The 23,754-nt window shown below is 43.3% G+C and overlaps 1 protein-coding gene and 1 long non-coding RNA gene across 8 annotated transcripts in view; one reads left to right on the forward strand and one right to left on the reverse strand.

The window, feature by feature from the left end:
* Nucleotides 1–570: 570 nt before the first annotated feature.
* LOC144253978 (uncharacterized) lies at nt 571–16,124 on the reverse strand. 3 transcript variants are annotated; one of them, XR_013343398.1, is made up of 3 exons: nt 15,815–16,124; nt 5,702–5,903; nt 571–1,781 (listed from the first exon to the last, which is right to left on the reverse strand). It is a non-coding gene; the product is annotated as an uncharacterized LOC144253978 (long non-coding RNA). The 3 variants fall into 3 exon arrangements; XR_013343396.1 differs by having other exon boundaries at nt 5,702–6,008; XR_013343397.1 differs by lacking the exon at nt 15,815–16,124 and adding an exon at nt 15,660–15,806 and having other exon boundaries at nt 5,702–6,008.
* Nucleotides 16,125–16,302: 178 nt separating this feature from the next.
* Atxn7l1 (ataxin 7 like 1) overlaps nt 16,303–23,754 on the forward strand; it is a 235,206-nt gene continuing 227,754 nt past the window's right edge. For all 5 annotated transcript variants that reach the window (XM_077795967.1, XM_026395772.2, XM_026395773.2 and 2 more), the window contains exons 1-2: nt 16,303–16,501; nt 17,006–17,074. In XM_077795967.1, coding sequence (XP_077652093.1) covers nt 16,321–16,501; nt 17,006–17,074 — 250 coding nt within the window. In that variant the 5' untranslated portion in view covers nt 16,303–16,320. The remainder of the gene's footprint in view (nt 16,502–17,005; nt 17,075–23,754) is intronic.

The raw sequence follows: 23,754 nt of genomic DNA on the forward strand, positions 1-23,754 counted from the left end.
AGCATCTTCAAAGCCTCCCTTGCTCCATCTTTACATTGCCTGCTATTATGGCTTGGATCTGAGGTGTCCCCCAGAGCTCCAGTATGAGACAGTGCAAGAAAGTTCAGAGGAGAAATGATTGGGTTACAAGAGCCTTAACTCAACCAGTGAACGAATCCTGGGATAGGAATAAAGGGAGGTAACTGGAGGCAGGTGGGGCGTGTCCAGAGGAGGTGGAGCATTGGGGGCGTGGCTTTGGGTATATATTTGTATCTGGCAAGTGGAGATTTCTCTCTCTGCTGCCTGATCATCTTGTGAGCTGCTTCTCTCTGCCACACTCTTCCACCATGGTGTTCTGTCTCACCTTGAGCCCTGAGAAATGGAACTTGCTCTCTATGGATTGAGACCTCTGAAACTATGAGCCCCCAAATAAACTTTTTCTCCTCCACAATTGTTCTGGTCTTTTAGTAACAGAAATGAAAAAACTAACTAAAACACTTCCCTCCTGTGAGTGTCATTATAAAACCTCCCTTGGCCTCTTTCTTAAGTAAGGATACAAGTGATGGCATTTAGGGCCCAGCTGGATAATCCAGGATAATATCTCCAGCTCAAGATCTTTAACTTAATCACCTCTGCAAAGACTTAACGGTATCATGTAACACTCATAGGATTCAGGGATCAGGACCCAGGATCTTTAGGGGGCCCCAGTCTCCTACAGATGTCATTAGTGAAACACCTTTGCAAAATCCAGACATGTCATGTATTCAGAATTTCTCTTCTCCATCCCTCTTGTAGGACCTGCCATGGAGAAGAATTGGTAAATGCTCTACCACTTTCAAACCCAGACCTCAGAAAAAGAAAATGATGGGCCTAGAAATCCTTTACCACTACTCGCTTCCCTGGTTCACACATCCTTGAGAATCCAGAGGAGCTTAGGGAAGGGGAAGCTCCTCATTAGTGGTCTCCATCAAACATGCTGCCAACACCCACTGAGAGGAATGGATAATTCCCGAATGGGGAACAAGACAACGATTACTTACCAGCGAGCTTTGCCTATGGAAAGGTTTGGGCTTTGATCATATGTGGTTCCTCCCTCCCAGCAGTCTGAGGAGGGACTGTATTTTGGCTAAATTCATTCTTTGACTTTTTGTCAGTATACACGGTGTATGCATACTGAGTAGGAAGACGGGGAGAGGGAGAGCAAATGGCACTGAATAGGCAGGAGAAAAATTAGTTTATCTTCCCCCAATTGAGGGGACCCTGATGCAATCCATTTAAAAGCATAGCCTCTGGAGAGGGCTACTGAAACCCTAATAGGGTCATTTCACAATAACTATTTTCAAACCCCTGGTCTTGACCACAGAGTTGCACCATAAACCTGGTTTCTTGCTGAGAGGAGCAGGCTATTTTACAGTTCTTACATTTAAAAAATTTTTTTAGTTGTAGTTGGGCACGATATCTTTATTTATTTATTTATTTTTATGTGGTGCTGAGGATTGAACCCAGGGCCTCACACATGCTAGGCGAGTGCTCTACCGCTGAGCCACAACCCCTGCCCTTTCCTAATTTCTTGCCAAGACAACACTGATGTGGGACTTTGGTCCCCATCCCCAGATCCCCACCCATGAATCCTCTTGAGAAGACATCAGCAGCAGGATTTGGCTTCCATTGCACCTGAGCTGAATCTTGGAGTCCCTGCTGCTGGGTGGAAGTTCCAGAAGCTGAGAGCAAACTGCCTCTGCGTCATGGTGGTGTTCACCAGTCCTACTACGCTCAGCTCTGCCTGGGGCTCAGTGCTCACCCTGCAAGAAGAGAGAAAGGCATGATGTGGGGGTGGGGGTGGGGTTATAGTGACCACCAAGTGGACTGTCATGGGGTCTGAAGTGGGGAGAAGATTCTCCTCTCTCCCTCACCCCCCAGGTAAACACTGGCAGGGCCCAGCAGGCACAGGGGAGGACCAAAGAGAAGCGGGAGGTTCAGGTCTCACTTTAAAGACAAGAGGGGAGTCTTTGAGGCTCCCAGGTGGTTCAAGTCAACAAAACCAGTGTCAGAGCCCAGCTACAAGCTCACCCGCCTGGTTCTAGCCAGAACTGGATGCCGGGCAGGCCCTCCTCTGCTGAGAGCCACAGCCAAGTCAGAATGGCCCCTGGCATTTTGCCAATAGTATTGGTTGAGAGGGCAGCCATTGAGATGATGCTGGATTGATTTGGTTGTATATTAGACCTTGACTGTCCGCCTCGGCCTGCTACTTTGGAGTTCTGGAGCTACTTTGGAGTTCTCACGGGGATTCTCGGAGAGTTCCCATTGGTTGGGGAAGTGCCAGAGGAGGGATTTCCAGTTGGTGTGTGGTGTGTCCCCAGAGAAGGCCAAGTGCGTGGCGTTCAGGAGAGTTCCCGGGGAGCGTGTGTGGAGTGTGCTGGTGGAGTTCAGAAATAAAGTTTGTTCCTGCTTCAGTGGCTCGTGATTTGTGCCCAGCCAGACTGCGGCCCTCCTCCATGGTGTAGGGAATCTGCCATGAAGCCTGGAGATTCCATTCCATGAAAGCTGTTGCTTTGGGGGAGCTACAACAAAACTGGTGGTTTTTGACCATGTATGAGATTCTTGGGTTGGTGCCAGAAAAAAATTTTTTGAGAACACATCAGTATAATTATAAAGCACATCGATGGGACAACATGATTCACCCTGCAAAAAATCTAAACAAACTAGTCCCTTCCAAGTCCCATTATAGCCTTCCATGAATGGAGACACACATTTTGTGGTTAAGGGAAAGAATGCACACCACCAGCTCTTACTTGCAGTGACTTATCTGTGAATTTGTAAAGTGACTAAAACCCCTCGAGAGGTTTACTGAACTATAGAAATAGAAACAAAAATTATACCTCATCTGTGAGCTCAGACTGCAAATTTGAAACAAGGAGCTTAAGGGGTTTGAGAGCATCAGATGAAATGAAAATTTCACAGGATTTCATTGAAAATTTGGTCATATAAAAAAAGTACATAACTCTATAATGGAGAAGACTGATAGATATAATTACATACAAAATAAGGACTTCTGAATCTACACATACACATGCACACACAAAAGTCTATATAAAAAGTTAAAAGACAAATAGCAAATTAGAAAAAAAATTTCAACATAACAAAGAGGGTTATTTTATTATTAGGTAGGGGAAAGATGAACATTCTAATGGAAAAGTGGGCAATTTAAAAATAAAAATATACAAATCATTAATAATCAAAGATACAACTTAAATAACCAGGAAATAAAATTCTCTCAGATTGAAAGATGAGAAAGAGTGACAGGCTCGGCAGACGAGGCTGTGAGGGAGTGGGATTCTCACACTCTCCAACAAAGTTTGGCAATTCCAAAATTTTGCATGCATATCCTATCCCCTTTGACTTGGCAGTTTCATTTACAGAAAAGCATCTTTAAAACATAACATTGAGGACTGAGGCTGTAGCTCAGTGGCAGAGAGCTTGCTCACGTGAGGCACTGAGTATAATCCTCAGCACCACATAAAAATAAATAAAGGCCTTCTGTCCATCTACAATTACAAAAAAAATTTAAAAAAACATAACTATGGATATACAAAAGGATTTAGCAACACAAAACATTCATAACAGTATTGTTAATAATAATTTAATAGAAGGGAGACCAACAGACTGGAGGAAGGAGACGGAGAGGGAGGGAGAAAGGAAGGGCATTGGGAAGTACCGAGGATGGAAATCTACCAAATTACGCTATGTCTGTGTGTGAATGAACCACAACGAATCCCACTTACCTACACAACTATCATGTACTGATTAAAATAATAATATTATTATTTATTACAGTTATGGTTCACAAATTAAACTAATGATCCAAATAATAATAAAAAATCATATCGAGGGGAGGGAGGAAGAAGGGGAAAGAGCAGGTACTAAAGAATGAGACTGATCAAACTGTTATGTGCACGTATGAATATGGCATAATGGTTCCCACTACTATGTATAATTATATATGTATAATATGTATAAAAAATACATTTAAGGCTGGGGTGTGGCTCAGTGGTAGAGCACTTTCCTCATACGTGTAAGGCACTGGGTTCGATCCTCAGCACCACATAAAAATAAATAAATAAAATAAAGGTATGGGTCCATCTACAACTAAAATATATATATATTATATATATATATATGATACATATACATATATATCCTATCCCTTTTGACTTGGTAGTTGCTAAATACTTTTGTATTCCATAGTTATGTTTTTTTTAATTTTTTGTTTTGTAATTGTAGATGGACAGAAGGCATTTATTTATTTTTATGTGGTGCTGAGGATCGTACCCAGTGCCTCACATGAGCAAGCTCTCTGCCACTGAGCTACAGCCCCAGCCCTCCATGGTTATGTTTTAAAGATGCTTTTCTGTAAATGAAACTGCCAAGTCTAAGGGGATAGGATATTATATATATATTTAAATAATGTATTTAAAAGCTGGAACAATCTAAATGCCCCAAATTGGGGGTTCATTAAATATTTAAGAGCTTAAGAATAAATATCCACTAGAATATTATATAGTCCTTCAAAGTAATTTTTAAAGTGATTATTAAAAAGTGATTATACTGGCTGGGGGCTGTGGTTCAGCGGCAGAGCGCTGAACCTCATGCCTAACATGCATGAGACACTGGGTTCGATCCTCAGCACCACATAAAAATAAAAAAATAAAATAAAGGCATTCTGTCCATCTACAACTACAAAAATAAATAAATAAATAAATAAAATAAACCCAAATTTTAAAAAAAGTGATCATACTGATCTATCTTAACTAGGTTATTCTATAGTTCTAAATACATAATATTATGTAGTACGTTTATATTCATATCCACATTTGTATATATATAGGATGCCAATTCCAAATAAACTAACTTAGGCTGTAAGTTTCTAAATATAGAAATTTAGATTGATTGATAAATAGATAAATAATATGTGGATAATACATATAGATATATATGCATATAAATAATTTCTGGGTTATAATATTCTTACTTATGCCTTTCTCCATTGCTAATTTTTTACAATGACTGTTTTATCTGTAAGGAAAAAAATATGACCATTTCAAGAAGACAGAATGCATAGGTAGGCAAATAAATACCCATAAGCTGGGAGTATCCCTATTGGCCACTGAGAATTCACAGACTCATCAAGAAGTCCAAAGTACATCACTTCGAATTAGGGTAACCATTATAACTTATCATCCAAACATGGACATTTTAGGTTCCAAAGGGGAAGCTATCAATAGTTTTGCTGGTGTGACCAGCATAATCCGGGACTCCCCAGACAGACTCAGCCACTTGGGCAGCCTAACTGAAAGTTGTTTTTTTTTTTTTTTTTAACCCTGTCTCTGAAAATGACCCAGTGTTGGAGTGTTAGAGGGTAAACCCCAAACATAGAGACGACCCTTTTATCAGCAGAATGGGGTGCAGTTTCTAAACATGCCAACAAGATGGTTAAAGAATCTTTAAAAGTTCATTTTTCTCACCTAATTAGCTCATTCATATCAACGGAGGTCTAATTTTAGAGATCTGTTCTTGATAAAAAATTATTTCTCTGAGAAATAATACCACTTGGCTGAGAACACGCTGTCGTTTTACCCATGTTATGTGACACTGTAGATTTAATCTTGGAAACACTGTGTGACTCTCTTAAATGCCTCTCCACTCCAGACCCCCTGAGACTTACCTGTGGCGAGGGCTTTGTTTTAGGGAAGTGTCATCTCTGTGACCCAGGCTCTTCCTGAAGATGGCTGTGCCCCCATCAGTCACCACTGGGTCACTCTGCCCACCGGCTATTTATATCCTCCCAGCCTGTCCAAGTCCAGCTCAGATTTCTCTCCTCTCCCAGGGCTTTGCTGTCCACCACGGCAACCTGTCCTGCTCAGCTCCTGTGGCATTCATTATCTGCAGTCAGATCAGCGCCGGCTCACAGGCCATCCTGTTCTCTAATTTTTGATTGCATATCCGTCTTCCTCACACCAAGCAGTAAGCTCCTGGTGAGAAACAGCTCTCAGGCTCTCCCACGTGGCACTTGGTACACCACCAGTTCAGGTAAATCTGTCAACCTCTCCTCTTCCAATTATAAAGTGGAGGTTGTAATTCCTTAATATACTCCATCATCTCAACCCAACCAGGGTAGTTACTAGGCTTTATATGAGACAATTTTATTAGTCCAATTCCCTGAATGCTGGGATATTTGCATAAATAGAAAAATAAAGACTTTCCCAAGAGAAGCAACTGCTGAGGCCTTTCTCCTCTAAAACACTAGGAGATGACTCACACTCTCGAGACTCAGAACAAACTTAGAACAGGACAATCCCATTGGAGGGGTAGTGTGGGCATAGGTACGTAGGATAAAAGCTTGGGCAGGCTATTTTAACACTCACTATACTATCACTCCCATCTTACAATGTTTTACTGTTTTTATTTTTTATTCTCCCTGTATCAAAAGACCAATGTGAATTTTTTCAGTCCATCGATTCTCCAACATTTGCCCCCACCCTCCTAAGAGTCGAGAACCTGCCGTTACTTGGTATTGATCTTAACCTAAGCAACACACATTGCTCCATCAATCGTGGGTCAATCTATAATTGAAACGATACTCTTTGCACCTCCCCACTGCCAAATTTATTAAACTGGTACACACGTCAATGTCTCTTTCTCTAAGCCAAGCTCAGACGGAGACTTAAGGGTGACTTAAGCCCCAACTACAGTGTGAACGATCAAAATTAGATTCCCAAGCCATTTTACTCATCCAGAACCCAAGGTAGTGTATTTCTCATGCACGACAGATTCCTTGGGAAATCTGTCAACTCAAGTGCATTTCTTGTAACGTGCATCACTCCACAACACCAACACAGCATCCTGCAGGGGAGGAGGACTCCTAGTCAAGCAAAAAGTAAGACTTGCAGTTGAACTGAAGAGTCAACAGCACCATTCCTTCTGCTACTTCGGCTAGCATTGTACTGAGGATTAGGGAAAGACACACCTTCTTCAAGAAGCCTTGCTTCCCTCTGATAGAAGACAGTCTTAATGTTCCCGATTTTCTTAGAATAAACCACTTCATAGCCATCTGCTAACTAAGCCATCATAATAAATCTATGACATCTGTAACGTGAATAGCGATCCTTTAGAAGCAGCAGGAATATGCAGTGTACAACCTACGCATCAATGCAGGCCAGGTGTCTATAACTTGAGAATACAAGAAACCAGTGGGAGGGAGCCATTCTGTATTTTACTTCCCCCCTGAGCCTCGATTTCATCATCTGTAAATTGGGTGTAATAAGAGCTATCTGGCATGGGTATCTTAGCACTGATCAGCCTTCCCATTGGAATAGTAAAGCAATGGTCTGTAAATGATTCCGACAATAAGAAGGAGACATTACTTGATTACCACGTAACCAGAGCCATAAGACGGACAGCTTACATTCTCTTCGCTTTTTACAAGTATAATTCACCCCATCATCAAATTTGGGTTTTGAAATACTGAACGTCAAAAGACCTTGGAGACTTTTCTAGTAGCCATGATGGGTCTCACGGCCCCCACCACACATGCTTATTAGATTTCTGTGTGATCAGAGATGCCCACTGTGGCAAAGTTGTTAATGAAGGCTAGGCATTGGTCATCCGAACAATAAAAAAAGAGAAAAAGAAAACCTGAAGTTAACTAGCCTACATCAGGATTTCTCAATCTCAGCCCCATCACGTTGGACCAGCTGAACTTGTGGGATGCAGTGCTGTGTGTCAGCAGTACCCTGGCTTCAGCAGTACAGTGCATTCAGCAGTACCCTGGCTTCCACCCACTAGATGTCAGTAGTACCTTCACCCCCCACCCCCATGACAACCAAAAATGTCTCCAGACACAGCTAAATACCCTGTGGGAAGAGGGGGTGATGAAATCGTCCTGGGTTGAGAAACCCTGGTCTACAGGGGAACTTAAGCCCTCGCGTGGTTCTTGTGAATTAGCAAGCTGAATTCCAACCAAAGGAGACCTGGCCTTTAAGTTCTGCTAGGACTCTTCTGTGACCTTAAGGATACTAGGCTTCTCTTTCCTGTCCTATAACTGAAATTCAAATGCTGGCCCCTGCTTTCCAGGACCTCTCTCTTTGAGAAGGAGCTGGAGCTAGGGTGGAGGGAAAGGTATCCGGGCATGGCAGCCCAGGCATCCTCCTGAGCTCCCTGGGGCAGGGCCACCTTCTGAGGTCCCAGCACTGTCACCTTTCCCTGAATAATGGTGCTGCTACCACTCAGGGCTGGCCTGAAGTAAAGCTGCATCACTTGGGCCTTCTGCGGGGGTTCCCCTGTATGGATGAGTCCTTGGCTTTCCCTAGCCAGCTATCTAAGGCTAGGTCATTTCATTAAAGACCTGGGTGACACCCAAGAAACGACAACCCAGAAAACCTTACAACTGGACACGCGCACTGAGGTCATCCCAGACAAGTCCCCCTGCCGCAGTCTGGCTGGGCACAATTCAGGAGCCACTTGTCAAAAGAAACGAACTTTATTTTTAGAACCACACACGCCAAACAAAACAGCTCCTCAGGAAAAAACCCTCAGAACCCAGCTGCCACCACTGGCTTCCCACAAGCCTCTCAACCTCCCCCACTCCTCCTGCTCTTGAGGCTGATTGGCTGGGTCGTGTGGGCGGAGCCAAAAAAGTCCCCGAATGAGCAGCTCCGTGGTCTGAAAGGGCGGGGAAACAGCCCAATGAGCATCACCGCAGAGGAGCCAATCAGTTGGCAGCTAGAAGTTTGCTGGGGCCGCTGTGAGCCAATCATCAGCTGGCAGCTGGAAGTTTGCTGGCAGCTGGAAGTTTGCTGGGGCCCCTTCGGCTGTGGCTCTCAACATCCCCCTATAGGATGCTGCCAGGTCCAGCCCTCAGCCAGAGTCCCACCTGCTCAAGGGCCCTGATCTCACCTCAGGCCTGCTTCTTCCCTTTCTCCCAGCCTTCATTTCCAAGGCTCCTTTGACTGACAGATGGGAGTGTCCACATCATTCAGGAAAATTCCCAACTCCTACGTACAGGCAGTGGCCTTTCCAGATACTTGGAAATGCGTTTCCCTAAGTCTGAGATATTTGGTTTGGAGAATCACTTTGGGGGAAGCTTCACCAAGATCTAAGCTGGCTGCAGCCACTGAGCCCATGTTCACAGAATCCTGTGCACGCGGAGTGAAGTTAGGTTTCCTGCAGCCTCCCTGACAAGGTCCACGCTCCATCAGGCATGTGCTGTGGAAAATGTCACGTACAACGCACTCCTCAGGAATCACAACCACTTTTTTAGAAACTCTTTTAAATCCATAGTGGAATGAAAACTTTTTTTTTTCCCTAATAGAAAGCAAAGCATATTTTTAAGCAAGAGTAATTAAAACAGTGTGGAATTGGTACAGGAAAAAACAGTTTAAGCCATGGAACAGAAAAGAGAATTGAGGGATAGACTCACGTATTTGGAAGACAAGTATGAGGCAGATCTCTACAGAAAGAATGAATTATTTCATATGTGGTGCTGAAGGCAACTGGAAATTGGGGAAAAAATTTAAAAATTAACTTTTTGCATCATATCATCAGCTAAAACAACTTGGAAAGGTAAATGTAAAACAAAGACCTATAAAGCATAAAGAGAGAATGCAAGAAAATATTTTCTGACCTTGAGGAAGAAGCAGAATTAAGAAGACACAAAGTCTGATACATCCAACTACATCCAAATGGGGAGGAAAAAAAAGTGTATGGAAAAAAACACCATCAACAAGATTAAAAGCAGAAAAGCAACAAGCTGAGAAATTACATTATTAAAAGATCTAAATTTAGAATGTATAGACAAGTCCTACAAATCAATACCAAGATCTAAAAATACCAATAAGAAATCATCAAGAGATACCAACAGCAATTTACAGAGTGAAAATTTAATGATCATAAGAAAAATGCTGCAAAAATACCCTAGAAACAAGGGGAAAACGAGTTAAATATTTTTTTACTCATAATGTTGGCAAAAGTTAAAATATTTGAAAATGTTGAGAACTAATTAGGGTGTGAAGAAAAGGGCACATTCCTGTACTGCGTGTGGGAGTATAGAGTCAGCTGCCTCAGAAGACAATTTGGCAAAACTATTACCGGGGAAAATGCACATACCCAGCAATTCTACTTCTGTGTAGAAATAGTCCCTCAGGTGCCCAGAAAGCAGATATAAAAATAAAGATGATGACAAACCTATTTTTTTATAAAACCAGAAACCTAATTGTCCATCAAGGAGACAGTAAATAAATAGACTCTAGATCATTTTATGGAATACTATGCAGCAGTTAAAAAGGGTGAGGTATTCTACATGTAAGGACATGAAATAGTATGTGTGAGAAAAAAAATTTACAGAAAAATAAAGCTATTCATATTTAAACACGCACACAAGTACACATACACTCACATGCATGCAGCAATATCATCTACACCTGTAATAATAGATATTGAATGTAGATAAATGTAAAGAAATGGCCATGGAAAAAAATTCCTCCAGATCTAGAGTAGGGGAGTGGCCACATTTGAAGGGAATAGTAAAAGGAAAACTCTCCCTTATCTCTATTGTTTTAATATCTTTGGAGGAAAACCTGTCCCTATAGGATTTTTAGAATTCAATATTAAGTTTCTTTTATAAAAGAAAAGAAATAAATGCTTCTAAGATGAAAAAAAATTACCAGACTCTCATTCTGCTTACACTGTCATGCAAAAGAAGCTTTGCCCCCAACCAGACTGGATTTTGCAGATCCTTTGCATAACAAAAAGGTCTTACAGGGTCTGTCCTGAACAAAGCACTAATGACTCTACCAGATGAAGTTTGGGGCAGGAGTTTCAGATAGGGGTCTCCACATCACTGTTGCAAGGGCAGCGGCTCCATGCCAAGGTAAGAGCAGAGCTTCAGTTTCCTTTCCAAACCAAAGGATGTCTGCCAGGAGCAAGCACATGTGCCCTTCCCCACATCAAAGCGCCAGACTGTTTCCAACTGGCCACTGCTGTCTAGAACGTCAAATGCAGTGGTACTCCAAATTACAGAGGGAACGTGTGTGTGTGTGTGTGTGTGGTGCTGGGGATTGAACCCAGGGCCTTGTGCATATGAGGCAAGCACTCTACCAACTGAGCTAGACCCCCAGCCCCCACTGTCTGCTATCTCCCAGGCCTATGCCAAGGGCTCAGTACCCAGAATCCTATCTGATCCTCACAATAATACCAAGAGAAGAGCCTTAGTACCCATTGAACAGCTGAGGAAACTGAGGTTCCAGTGGATTAAGGAAGCAGATCGATCTCCAGCAAATGACTGAAGGGCGATTGTGACGTTCACCACTGACCTCCAGATCTTGCTCTGGCCTCCAATCTGCACTGCCTCCCCAACTGTGTTACATGGCGAGTCTAGAGAGATAGATAGGCTTGGCTCCAATTAATATATGTACATAAATGTTAAATTTATTCATATTTAGGTGAAGGGACAAAAGTGATTTCTATGAGAGAGAGAGAGAGAGAGAGAGAGAGAGAGAGAGAGAGAAACTATCATCCCTCCCAAACCCTTGTAAGGTTGGCCTCCCACACATGAGGACTCCTGAGGGTTAGGGCAATAACACATTCCCACTGAAGCTCCTCTGGCCCAGTCGGAATGCCAATTTCATGTTTTTCCAGTCACATTTATTAACGGTATCCAGACTTGCACATGGCTGGGGCCCTCGTGTAACCAATAAGCACAATCCTGGATTCCTCTCTTCTTTTCTACTCCAATTGCTACTGGGGGTCTATTAGCCCAGTCCTGTTTTTTAATCCATCAGGATAGGAGGGGCAAGAAAAAGGGAGGTGTAGTTGTCGACAAGGAAGGTAGAGGGTACACGTGCCCTCCAGATGCTGAGAGATTTTAGAAAAAGTAACAATGTATGTGATGACACCCCCCCTCCACCAACAAAATCCCCTGGGAGAGCGGGTTGGGGAAATACATTCCAAGAGAAGAGAAGCAGATGGGATGGATGGATTCAACCAAGACAAAGAACACCCAACAATTCCAGGGATACCTCATTTCAATGGAACATGCTTTTTCTCCTCTCTGCCTCCAGGTAACTCCCAACAAGCATCTAGGTAGGAAGCCAAGGTCATCGCAACCCCAGCAGGCATTTAATAGCCCCAAATGAGAGAGCACATACCCCTCTTCTCTTGTGTTCAATACTATGATGAAAATAGCACAGAAATCAGGCTAAGTGAATGCAGGATACATATAAGAGGCACATTTCTACAGAACCATGTGTTATTCAAATTAAATAGGTATTTTTCCCATTGTCATCTCCATAGAATGGATTTCTTTATTTGATCTATGGGAGAGAGTCTCCTTTTTAATTAAACCAACCACTCTGTCATTTTTCTAAGAAAGATAATAAAACAATAAAAATATTTATATCCCCTTTATCTTCCTAAACATTAATCATGAGGGGAAGAGAGTGTGAGGCCTTTGCTAGAGAGTTTATCACACAAACATTATACTAACATGCTTTAAATTACTGTTTTGCAGGTCACTTTATTCCTATTAAGAGTGTATAAGATTCTTATTGACTCTGACAGTATGTGCAATCATTTACTACCAAAAGGAATTCAGATCTGCAGTAAATTTGCCATAAGCATGGTTGATATATGAATATAAATGTATATTTGACAATACATATGCACCATGTTGACCTGGACACTAAGCAAACTGACCTCAATTTTCATCCAAAGTGAAATGTAAACACCTAGTTTGATGAGCAATGCTTTCTTTATTCTTTTGCTCCCAGCTATGCAATTTAATTGACAGCCGTGTTATCCAGCAAAGTCATAGGTGGTTTACAGTTTCACCAATTTGGGATTATAACCTCTAGTCAGTGGAGAAACTGTGGAGTGTTTAGACTACAAACCACAATCACACATCTCTCTAACTGCACCAATTTACATGTATTCTGATTATCAATTAAACATGGCAATGTAGCCAATATTTGTAGAGATGCTAGATTTCAGCCCACACTTTACTATGTCACAAAGTAAAATCCTCCTAGCTAGAAGGGAACAACTTCTAGAATGTCATGGCATCTTCAGGGTTTTGGATAATAGCTTACTATTACCCAGAAGTCCTGGGTAATACTCTGCAGGGGAAGTAAGCTAATGTTAAAATATGAAACCATTGACTTTTTTCTCTGTAATTGAGGGTCCCAGACATCTGACAGTAAGCCATCTTTGATTTCTTTCTTTCTTTCTTATTTTCTTTTTTTCAGTGATATAAGTGTCTCTCAGGAAAGGAGACAGAATTCTGGAAGCTCAAGTCACTGGTTCCCAGAAAGTGAACTTATTCACATGTCTAAGGACAGGATTCAGCTCCTCCCAGCCTGTTGGACTAAGGACCTCAGATCTTCACAAGCAAGGAGTCTTCTGGGCACAAGGTACAGAGGTTTCCTGCCACACAGATCTCTGCGTAGGATAGCTCACAACGGGGCAAGGGCTTCCTTTAGAGCAAGAGAACAAGCAGGATGCAAGTCACATAATTTTGTAACCTAAGCCAGAGGTGATATCCCATTACTTTTCCTATATTCCATTTGTTAGTATTCAGCTGGTTAGTATTCTCTAACACTATCTCCTCTTCTCCACCAGCAAGCACCAACCAGAGTTCAAATCAAGTCACCAGGTCCAGCCCACACTAAAAGTGCAGAGCTGGGGATGTAGCTCAATGGTAGAGTGACTGCCTAGCAGGCAGGAGGCCCTGGGCTCAATCCAAATGTAAAGGGAAGGGAATCACACAAGATGTAACGCCCAGGAGGTAGGGATTACTGAGGCCATCTTTAGAGACTGCTTGCACCTTCCTTGCATGCACAATAATAAAGGAATAAATACCTTAATAGACCATGAATAGTGGGGATAAAAGAAAGCAGAATGGGAAGGGAAAATGTTCCAGTGATATACTGATTATTTATGCCTCTGCTGGTACTCACTCTCAGACAAACAACCTATCCTTGAAAGTGTTTTGTTCAGAGAGTTCTCTCACACTATCTCCTCTTCTCCACCAGCAAGCACCCCCAGAGTTCAAGTTCCAGCTCTTCATACCATGAACATTTCAGCATTATTTTTCTAATCAGCTCCCATACTCCAATATGTCCAGGACACTTAAGCCAGAATAATTAAAGTCACATTTTTAACTTATCTCCAGAAAGCTCTCAGTGGCTCCCTAATGTCAAACAAGATCTAGACTCCATAGGCTGCCATTCAGTGCATCATTTGACCCAGGCCTGGCTAGCAAAACTCATCATCCCCAAACCTCCAGGAACAATTCCAGCATCCTAGGCAAACCAGCAGAGACATGAAGCCTATGCTGATATCATCTTCCCCCTACCTTGGCAAGACCAGTCTTCATCTCGTCATTATAAATCCTTCCCAATTTCCAGGATGCAGAACAGAGCCCATCACCTCTGTGACACATTTTGTGATCACTCCTAACTATTTCAGTTCCTCCTATGAACAAGCGAAGCTGCAAGAGACCACAGCACTTACTACATTGGCCAGTCACTGTACATGTGTCATGTTTCTCTAAGGAGTGGATAAGCTTCTTTTCTCTCTTCTTCCAGAGACCACAGCATGCACCTCTGTGAGGTCCAAGAGAGATCTCACATGTCTTCCCCTCCTGAGGGTGGATGGTCCATGAGAAATAAGGTTGGTTGGAAAGATGAATGGATGATGGATAGATGGAAGGAAATGTCAAGCACAGTGTTTAGCATCTCATAAGAGGTCAACACATCATAAATATTTGTTACCACCACTGATCCTAACAATGTGAAATCTGCACCTTAGTTCTGTGTAGGAACCCTTCCCAAAGAGAGCAAAAGCAAATGAGATCTACCCATCTTGGACATAAATAAGACTGTGCACTTCAAACATTACAGCTGAGGCAAATTTGTAGCTCTCCCTTCATCACCCATTCTAACACTGGCCTTCAGACCCAGGATGCCAAGTGCCAGAGCCTTAGATGACCCAGCCAGGACAGAACTCAGTCAATATAAAGCAAGTTTAAATCAATATTTCAGCAACGAGACAGATGAGCACTTGGGAAACGGCACTGGTGAGAACTAAAGAGTGCTGGTAAAATAGAGGAAACGTTACCCATCGTGAGTGGAGGGGCGCCCACATAGTTTGGGTACTTTCTAAAAAAACAAACAAAAAACATTTTCAAAAAGATGACAGAAGACTTTTTAAGGTCTTTGTTATCTACATCTAGGGACACAGAGGGATACCCTGATTAAAGCACAGAACGTCCAAATTCCAGGGGAAACCTAGCCCTCCCTTTCTAGTTGGAGCAGTTAAGCCTGAAGCGAGTCCTCCTAGGTATCAGATTCCTGGCGGTAGCATGCCTGCGCTATTCCTGGCCACCTTCATCTCACCGTAGGGAGCGCAGGAAACTGCTACAGGGACAGGCCCGCTAGCATCCTTTCCCAAGAAGAGAAATTTAGCTCTCCTGCTTTGGTGAGAGAGGTAAGTCTCCGCGGTGGTTCTGAGAGCCCGGGGCATGCATCGCGCAGGGTACCCGGGGGCACCGCGGCTCAGACTGAGTTCTGAGTTTTGCATGCCCCGAAGCCTGAGATAGGAAGGCACAGCTTCTCTTGCCCCCAACTTACCTGCATTTAAGGACTCATTGGTTTCACCTCTCAGAGGCATCCGCAGAATCCCCAAGATCTACGGTCCACCAGAGACTGATAGGATGAAGGGGATGGTGGCCAGGACGCGAGGTCACCAGGGTCCCCACCCTACCTGGGGTGGGGGACGTGCACACCTACTCGGCTCCCTCCCATTCAGCCGACAGGATCTCCACCGGGGCGCCTCACAGTGGGCGACAGGGACCCGAGGAGGGAGGGACACACAAGCAAAACTTTGGGTCCTCTGCCGCAACTCTGCACGAAAGACAACCCCTTCTTCGGCCCCGAGTCGAGCCGGCCGCTCAGATCCAGGCTCTGGGACTCGGGGTGGCGTGGGCGGGTGGAGCCGCAGCATCTCGGAGCCCCGAGAGCGAGCGCCGCAGCCTCGGTGCTCCGGCACGCGGCGGTGGCCGGGCGGCGCAGCCCCTCCCTGGGCGTGCGGGCAGGCGGCCCGGCGGGCGGGCAGGCTGCAGGGCGCCTCTCTGCTGCCCCTGGCGGCCGCGCGCGCCGCCAGCAGAGCCGAGCCCGGCCGGGCTCCCGAGCGCCGGCCCCTCCTCCTCTCTCCTCCTCCACCTCCGCCTCCCTCCTCCCATCCCTCCCTCCCTCCCCCTTTCAGAACACTCAATGTCGGAACGTTCCGAAGATGACGTCGGAGCGTTCTCGAATCCCGTGTCTCTCGGCTGCTGCTGCCGAAGGAACAGGGAAAAAGCAACAAGAAGGAAGAGCAATGGCGACACTGGATCGCAAAGTGCCCAGTCCGGAGGCGTTTCTGGGCAAACCCTGGTCCTCCTGGATCGACGCCGCCAAATTACACTGCTCCGACAGTAAGAACCCCACCGCCTCCTCCTCCTTTTATTATCCTGTAACCTTTCCATTCACCTAGAGCCACTGGGAAAAAGTGTGTGTGTGAGAGAGAGAGAGTGGCCCCCGGTGTCCTCCATGCTTCTCCCTCTCTCTCTAAATAAATACACACAGAGACAGATCATCAGTGCACAGAGAGAGGCCCGGCTGCCAGGGCTGTCTGTCTGTCTGTCTGTGCCCCGCTCCCCGTGGCAGCCCGCGGGGTGGGCTTTCGCAGCCCCACGGTGTTATCTGTTTAAAAGGCTACTCTGTTGCTGCTTGCATAGTTTTTTTGGTACCTATCTGGGCCAGGTAGATGGAAACCCAGACTTGGGAGAAAATGTTGCATTGTCAATTTTTGAAAGATTTTCATATACAGTATTTATATCGATCTGTTTGCAAATAAACACTCTCCCTCCCCCCTTGACTTTGGCTTTTCCCCCCTTTTTTTCCTCATTTTCTTTTTTCCTTTTCTTTTTCATCTGCAGATGTAGATTTAGAAGAGGCTGGAAAAGAGGGTGGAAAAAGCAGGGAGGTTATGAGGCTTAATAAAGAAGGTAAGTGGAGCTACTGGCATTTTAGTGTTAGCATGTGTGGCAGAATCTTCACAGGATTTGGAATATAATGTGAATTGTTCTGCTGGGTACAGAGTGACTAAGGCTTGTCAAAAATTGAGCACGCCCAGGTGACTACTGCTTCATCTTAACTTCTTTCAAAGTATAAATACAACTGGGGGGCACAGGGGGGGAGACTGTGGAAGGCAGAAGTTTGCTGCACTTCAGTTGAAGTCCACGTTTGCACCTTCTGATGCATATCTACCATTCTCCTTTGGAGCATCATTGCCAAATGGTGGGGGGTCAAAATCCCTGAAATGAGAAGTGGGGCTTCCTTCACAAGCATTCCAGCCTTCCTTGTGGGTAAAATGCACAACAGTTTTAATGAACCCCACATGGTCAGTCATTCCGGTAACCTCTTCTCCACTGAAAAATCATTGTACATGGTAAACCTTTGCAGCAAGTGACATTTGGCCCACTTTGTGTTCCATCACAGATTGTTACGTAGTGACCAGCGTTAGGGGCATCTGTATGGGCAGCACTCCCCACCAAGTTGGTCCCCCATCTGTTTTCACAGCATGGAAATATGGCACCTGAAATGGAACACAATGAGTAGATAGGTCATCTCAGACTGAGACATGTGAACGAAGTAAAGTGTGCTGGAGCTGGGCATCAAACACACATGGTTGTCATAAATAAATCATATCCTGGTTTGCAAGCCTACCATGTGTAACTCTGGCCTATGGGCTTCAAATGGAACAACTTCAAAGGTAACATTGCTGAAGAAGTGGATGGATTCATGTGAATTGTAATGTGCTAACTAAAGTGTTGTAAACATAATTGACTATAATGGGGGTGGGCGTGCAAAGGGGCAGAAGAGGTTGGTGGGGGAAGGTGTTTTAAAAGTTCAGACATAACTAGGCCATAGGAGCATCTCTCATCCAAAATGAATGGAGAAAAGGCCATTAAACTCCAAAATGGTACCATTCATGAAAGGGAACATCACCCTAAAAGGCAATTGAAACCTGCTTAGAAAAATGGAACTCATTTTGCAGATTGACACCCAAGACAGTTGGTTTTCTGTTCCCAATCACTTCCTGACCATCCAGTGAGAGGAAATTTTGTGCTTCAGAAAAAATAACATGGAGGTTAAAATGCATGCATATTCAAGGACAGCTCTCTAGCAGTGTTTCTGCTAATTAAGCACTTTGGGAACAAAACATTATTCTAAAGATGTTTGCCTCTAAATATCTTAGTGTGATCTTGACATGTGTGTTTAGGATGCACGAGGGAATGATGTCAAGTGGACTTCTTACAAGTGGCAGCTTATTTGTGCTAAATGTCCATGTGTGTTGCCAATGGAAAGAATCCCTAGAGATTGTTTTCTTCGCAAACTCTTGAAGTCTTTAAAAGCTTACAGGACTGAGTTATCAGACCACTGGCAAGGTTTCCACGAAAGATGATGAGGTTGTGAAAACCTTTAAATTAAAGTTGAGTAGAGGTCATGGTATGGCACAGGATTGGCACTTCTCAGGTCTGGGTGATGGATTATGACTATAATGTACAAAATTCATGTTCTTTTCCCTCCTTCCCCCCACTTCTATTTCAAAAGACTCTTGTTCTCAGATTTCTTTGCCTCATGAGAAATGGATTCTTTTAAGGAAAAATGAAAAGCTCTCCTTTCCTCAGAAGTCACAAAGGGTATATCCTGCTTATTATGTCCTTTGTCCTGGAAAGGTACAAAGACTTAACTCCTAATTATATGCATTTGCATTATGGACACCCACTGTTCAGTGCAACATACAATTGCTGACTTCACCAAAATAGCCATGCACAGGCTTGATCTCTTTGTTCATGGGCAGATTTGGGTGAGTATTTCCTGATGGTCTTTCTGATCTATACACACAGTTTTCTTTGTAGATAAATATATATATACTAAATACATATCCCTCCCACCACCACCACTGCCATGAAGAATGTAAGGGTTGATCTGATACTCTATGTCGGGGTGTTTGGAGGCCTGGATCTCCAGTAACCCTGGCTGCATGACTTGCCATGGACCAACTTGTTGCAGTTATCCTATGGCAGTTCTTGGACTGGACACGTGTTTGTGGATGGGTCTCTGCAGGACACAAAATGGCCAGTCTGTGACTCTGTCCATACATAAACACATAGATTGACCATGATGCTATTGGCAGCTAGCAGGTCTTGAGAAAACATTTGGGCTTTAATGGCAATTAATGAATAAAATAAAGTTTAGGAATTACAACTGAGAAACAAAGGGATATGATTTTTAGGATAAAATATATATAACAAAATGTACCATTTCAACTATTTCTGAGTATACAGTTCAGTGTCAGTGAGTACGTGCATCGGGTTGTACAATGAGCACCACTATCCATTTTGCAAGTTTTTCACCATCTTAACCAGAAATTCTGTACCCATTAAACAATAATTTCCTATTTCCCCCTTCCCCTTAATCCTGGTATCTGCTTTCTACTTTCTATCTCTATGAAGTTGCCCATTCTAGAGACCTCATGTAAGTGAAAGCATACAATAATTGCCCTCTTGTGTCTGCTTCTTTCACTTAGCATAGTATTTTCAAGGTTCATCTGTGTTGTAGTAAGTATCAGTACTTCATCCCTTTTCAGACTGTTTCCATTGTGTATATACTACATTTTTTTAAATCCACTCATCTGTTGATAGACATTTGGGTTGTTTCCACCTTTTGGCTCTTATGAATAATGTTGCCGTGAACAATGGTGTGATGTGATTTTTTTTTTTTTTTAATATGTAAGCTCAGGAAGGGAAGTTAGGCTGGAAATGTGAAATAAGAATCATTTTGCTTTCTGCCTGTCTGGCCACAGTTTTGGAAGACATAGCAAGCATTTGCAGACTTTTCAAATAACGTGGTTATTGTAATATAGTTCCTTTCCCATCCCATGTCCCTTTAACCTTCCTTTGTTTCAATTCCCCACCTTTATCGGATAGGAAATGTTAACAGAATGCTTTGAAATCTCTATAATAAAGTCTTCACATCAAAGTTATTATTTCATCCAAAGTTAGCTAAAATTATGGTCAAGCGGAATTCTGCACATGTTTGAACCTTGCCAGGTCATCACCTGGGTGCAGAAGTTGTCACTAATTCCATACTTGGATGTGCTTATACGGGGTTCTCTCCAGAGCAGCCTGGGAGGTAAGAGAGAAGGAGAGAGAAAAAGAGAACACTCAGAGTTAGCTTCCTGAGTTCTGATATATGCCCAAGGGAACATTTCCTTCTCTGGGCTTATTCTCTCCTCTGTAAAGTAAGAGGGTGGGACTAAATGTCCTCCACGGTTCCTCTGAGACCTCTGAACCTGAGCTTCTCCATTGAATGTACCTGCCTTTGAGATGCAATTATAGCAGACAAGCTGTTTCTAAGTAAACTTTAAAATAAAGTAGATAAAATAAGCCCTCCCATTTAAAATACCTGAAACTCCTTCAGAAGTATAAAGAATAATTGGGTATATTTTCTCAGTTTTTTTACTTCTTGGTGGCAAAAATTACTGCATCTCATACACAAGCGTAGTCTACTGCACATAGTTGTGAATGGTCTGTGGCCTTCAGTGCTCTAAAAAAAGTGAGGGTTTGAGTCCAAAACCCAGTGGAATGTGTCTCCCCTCGTGAGCAGGGCCTTGGCCTCAGGCAGCTTAGATCAATCAAGCCGTCAGCTTTCCTAGGAGCAGGGGTCCCAGAAACCTTATTAGTCTAATGTACCACGGGGACTGTGTTTATGATAGAATATTCCAAGGAAGGCCATTCTTCTATGCTGACCTTTTAAAATAAGTTTCTCTCCTCCACTTGGTGGATTTACCTGAGGACTTTTTCCCCCCCAAGCTAATTGGGAAAAAAGCCCTCGGTGATTTAGAAAGATGTTCCCAATTTCTAATTGCTTTACCTGAACTTTTTTTTTTCTTTTAAGATTGCCAGTTCCTTCTTAAGTTAAGAAATACCAATTTGAGGAAAGCCCAGGCAGGACAATCAAAAGTTTGAGGGCAGCCTGGGCAACTTAGTGAGATCCTTGCCCCCAAAAACAAAAAGGGCTTGGAATATATCTCAGTTGTAGAGTTCACTCCCCAATACTGGGTGCGGGGATGGAGGTGGGGAGGGAGCCAATTCATAAATAAGGAGCAGGCTCTTAAGTGTCTTCAGCTACAAAATGAGATAAAAACAGGGTTGTTTTGAGGATTGAGATGATATGAAAGGGCTTAACACATAGGATGTGCTTAATGAATGTTTGCTTTTATCCTTTTTATTATTATGATTATCACCGTTTATTAATGAAGCTAGTTCTAGAAAATTATTATTCTAATTAACTTAGGTTTTTAACTAATCTATGATGAAGACAAAAGAGACTTCATTTATAGAGCAATATCAACATTTTTAATGGAGTACCACTGATAAGCAGTCATTGATAAGTTTTATCAAGAGCTAAAAAAAAAATAGGCATTTTAAGGTTTATGACTTAAGAGTTTACGTAGTTCCCCCCCTGCCCCCACCAAGGATGGAGAGGTTTAAATTTTTTTTTCTTTTTTTTTTTTTTAATGAGTATAAGTTGTTTTATCACTGAGAAAAGTATGACCTCAGTAGATCTTTGTTTGGGTGTTTTGGAAGCCCACGCTTGTGACTCTGGGCATTTGTCTGCATTTTAGTGTTCCCACATGTTTTGAGTTGATGCAATTAAACTAGTGCCATGCTTCCAATTGAAAACTGTGCTGCTGGACCCGTAAGATCTTACTGTGACTATAAGTTTGCTGTTCTCCTGAGAGGCTGGTGGAATTGGGCTGGAGTACAGGAGGGAGCAGGGAACATGGGGACATGTTCTGTTCAGGTTTAGGATCCTGTAGTTATGGCTAGATGGGAGCAAATTGGAGGAAAAGTAGCAGCTGACCTGGTAAGACGGAAGTGTTCCCTGAGCCAGGGAAAGCCAGGAGCGAGCTGTGGAGACTTATGGGAAGCTGCATCCAGCTTCCCTCTATCGTTATACAGACAATTCTGTATCTATGTTAACAAGAGATGGGAAGACAGGGATGGCACAGATCCACCTCATTTCCACCATTAGTTTCACCTTCATCCTGCATTGAGCCTTCCTCCCTCCCCTTTTGCTTGGGTGTCAACATTTGTCCACTTTAGCATGTCATTATCATCTCTCTTCTCTTCCTCTGGGTTTGGGATGGAGGGAAAGGAGAGATGGGGAGAGTTAAAGGTGGTAGGGAGGAAAGATGAAAAGGAGCCCAAAATAAGGGCTTGGCAAATGAATAAGCTTTACGGTCACATCCAACTGGTGGAGCAGAGGGCAAGCAAAGCTGAGAAAGGACAGCCCCACCATCTAGTTTGAAAAAATACAAAGCTTTTGAAATGAGTCTCTTTATACACACAAGTATTTCCATGTGTCGTGTGTTCCCATGTGGAGAAAATGTGGCTCTAGGTCCTTTCAGAACAGGAAGTTAGGGTGGGCACTCTGTGTACACAGCATTGCCTTCAATACAAGTTGGACTGTGCCAGGATCTCAGCATGTGTCATTCATTCTCTGAGAATAAAATTTTACCTCTGCAGATATAGACTGTTACATACACTCATTAGAGCTGCATTTAAAAAAGTAGTGTTCACATTATAAAATTCAAAGGGGTAGAGTTACTGTGGGAAGTAAGTCTCTTTACCCTGACCCCTTTAGCTCGTGTATTCTCCCAAAAGTATTGTGTGCCTTTGAGTAAATACGTGTATGATTTTGTCTTGTTCCTACATGAATGATGGAAAGCTGTAAGGACTGTCTAGTATCCTGCCATTTCCATTCATCTCAGAGAGCTGTCCAGGTTGGTTCATAAGGAGTTGCCACATTCTCTTTTTGGTGCCTGCATGTACTAAGCCTCTGGGTGTCTGGCTAAATTTTAAATACACTCTATATTGTCTTCTTGGCTTCTTCCTGTGTGGAGTGAGCTGGCCCAATGGGAGAGAGCTCACTGTGCTAGGCATGGGACACAGCAGTGGAAGGTACATCCTGCCCTCAGGGAGCTTCCCTCCTAAAAAAGCAGAGTTTTAAAAAGTCATGGTGACTGGGATCAGTGCTCTGAAAGGGAAACTTGGGGTGCTGTTGAAGAGCATGGCAAGAGGACCCAGTTTAGGTTAGGGACTCAATAAAGCCCTCCCTGGAGAAATTTTGTTTTATTTAAGTGAAAGGCTGGAAGAGGAATGGAAGGTACCTATGTGTGGGGTGGGGTGGAGTTAGAGGAAACAATGTGTGTGGAGGCTCAAAGTGCAAGAGAATACAGAATGTTCTAGAAACTAAAAAGTCTGTTGTTAGAGTGAAGATAACAGAATAGTGGCACTACTGACATTTCAAATCAGGCACTTCTTTTTGGAGGGGACTATCCTGTGTATTGTAGGGTGTTGAGCCGCATCTTCTACCCACTAGGTTCCAGTAGTGACTCCTTCCTCCCCTCCAAGTTTGGACAACCAAAAACATCTACAGATATTGCCAAATGTCCTCTAGTCTCACCCTGGTAGAGAATCACTGGTGAAGCTGGAAAATAGAGAAAAATAAAGGAATATTCCACTAACGGCGTGTCTCGGTTTTACAGCCTAGATAAGTCGTCTATAAGTCAGCCTCAGCAACTGCTCAGCACTGTGGACTGTGCCTGTACTGT

This window comes from Urocitellus parryii, chromosome 3 (genome assembly GCF_045843805.1).
Source record: "Urocitellus parryii isolate mUroPar1 chromosome 3, mUroPar1.hap1, whole genome shotgun sequence".
NCBI classification, from domain to species: Eukaryota; Metazoa; Chordata; class Mammalia; order Rodentia; family Sciuridae; genus Urocitellus; species Urocitellus parryii.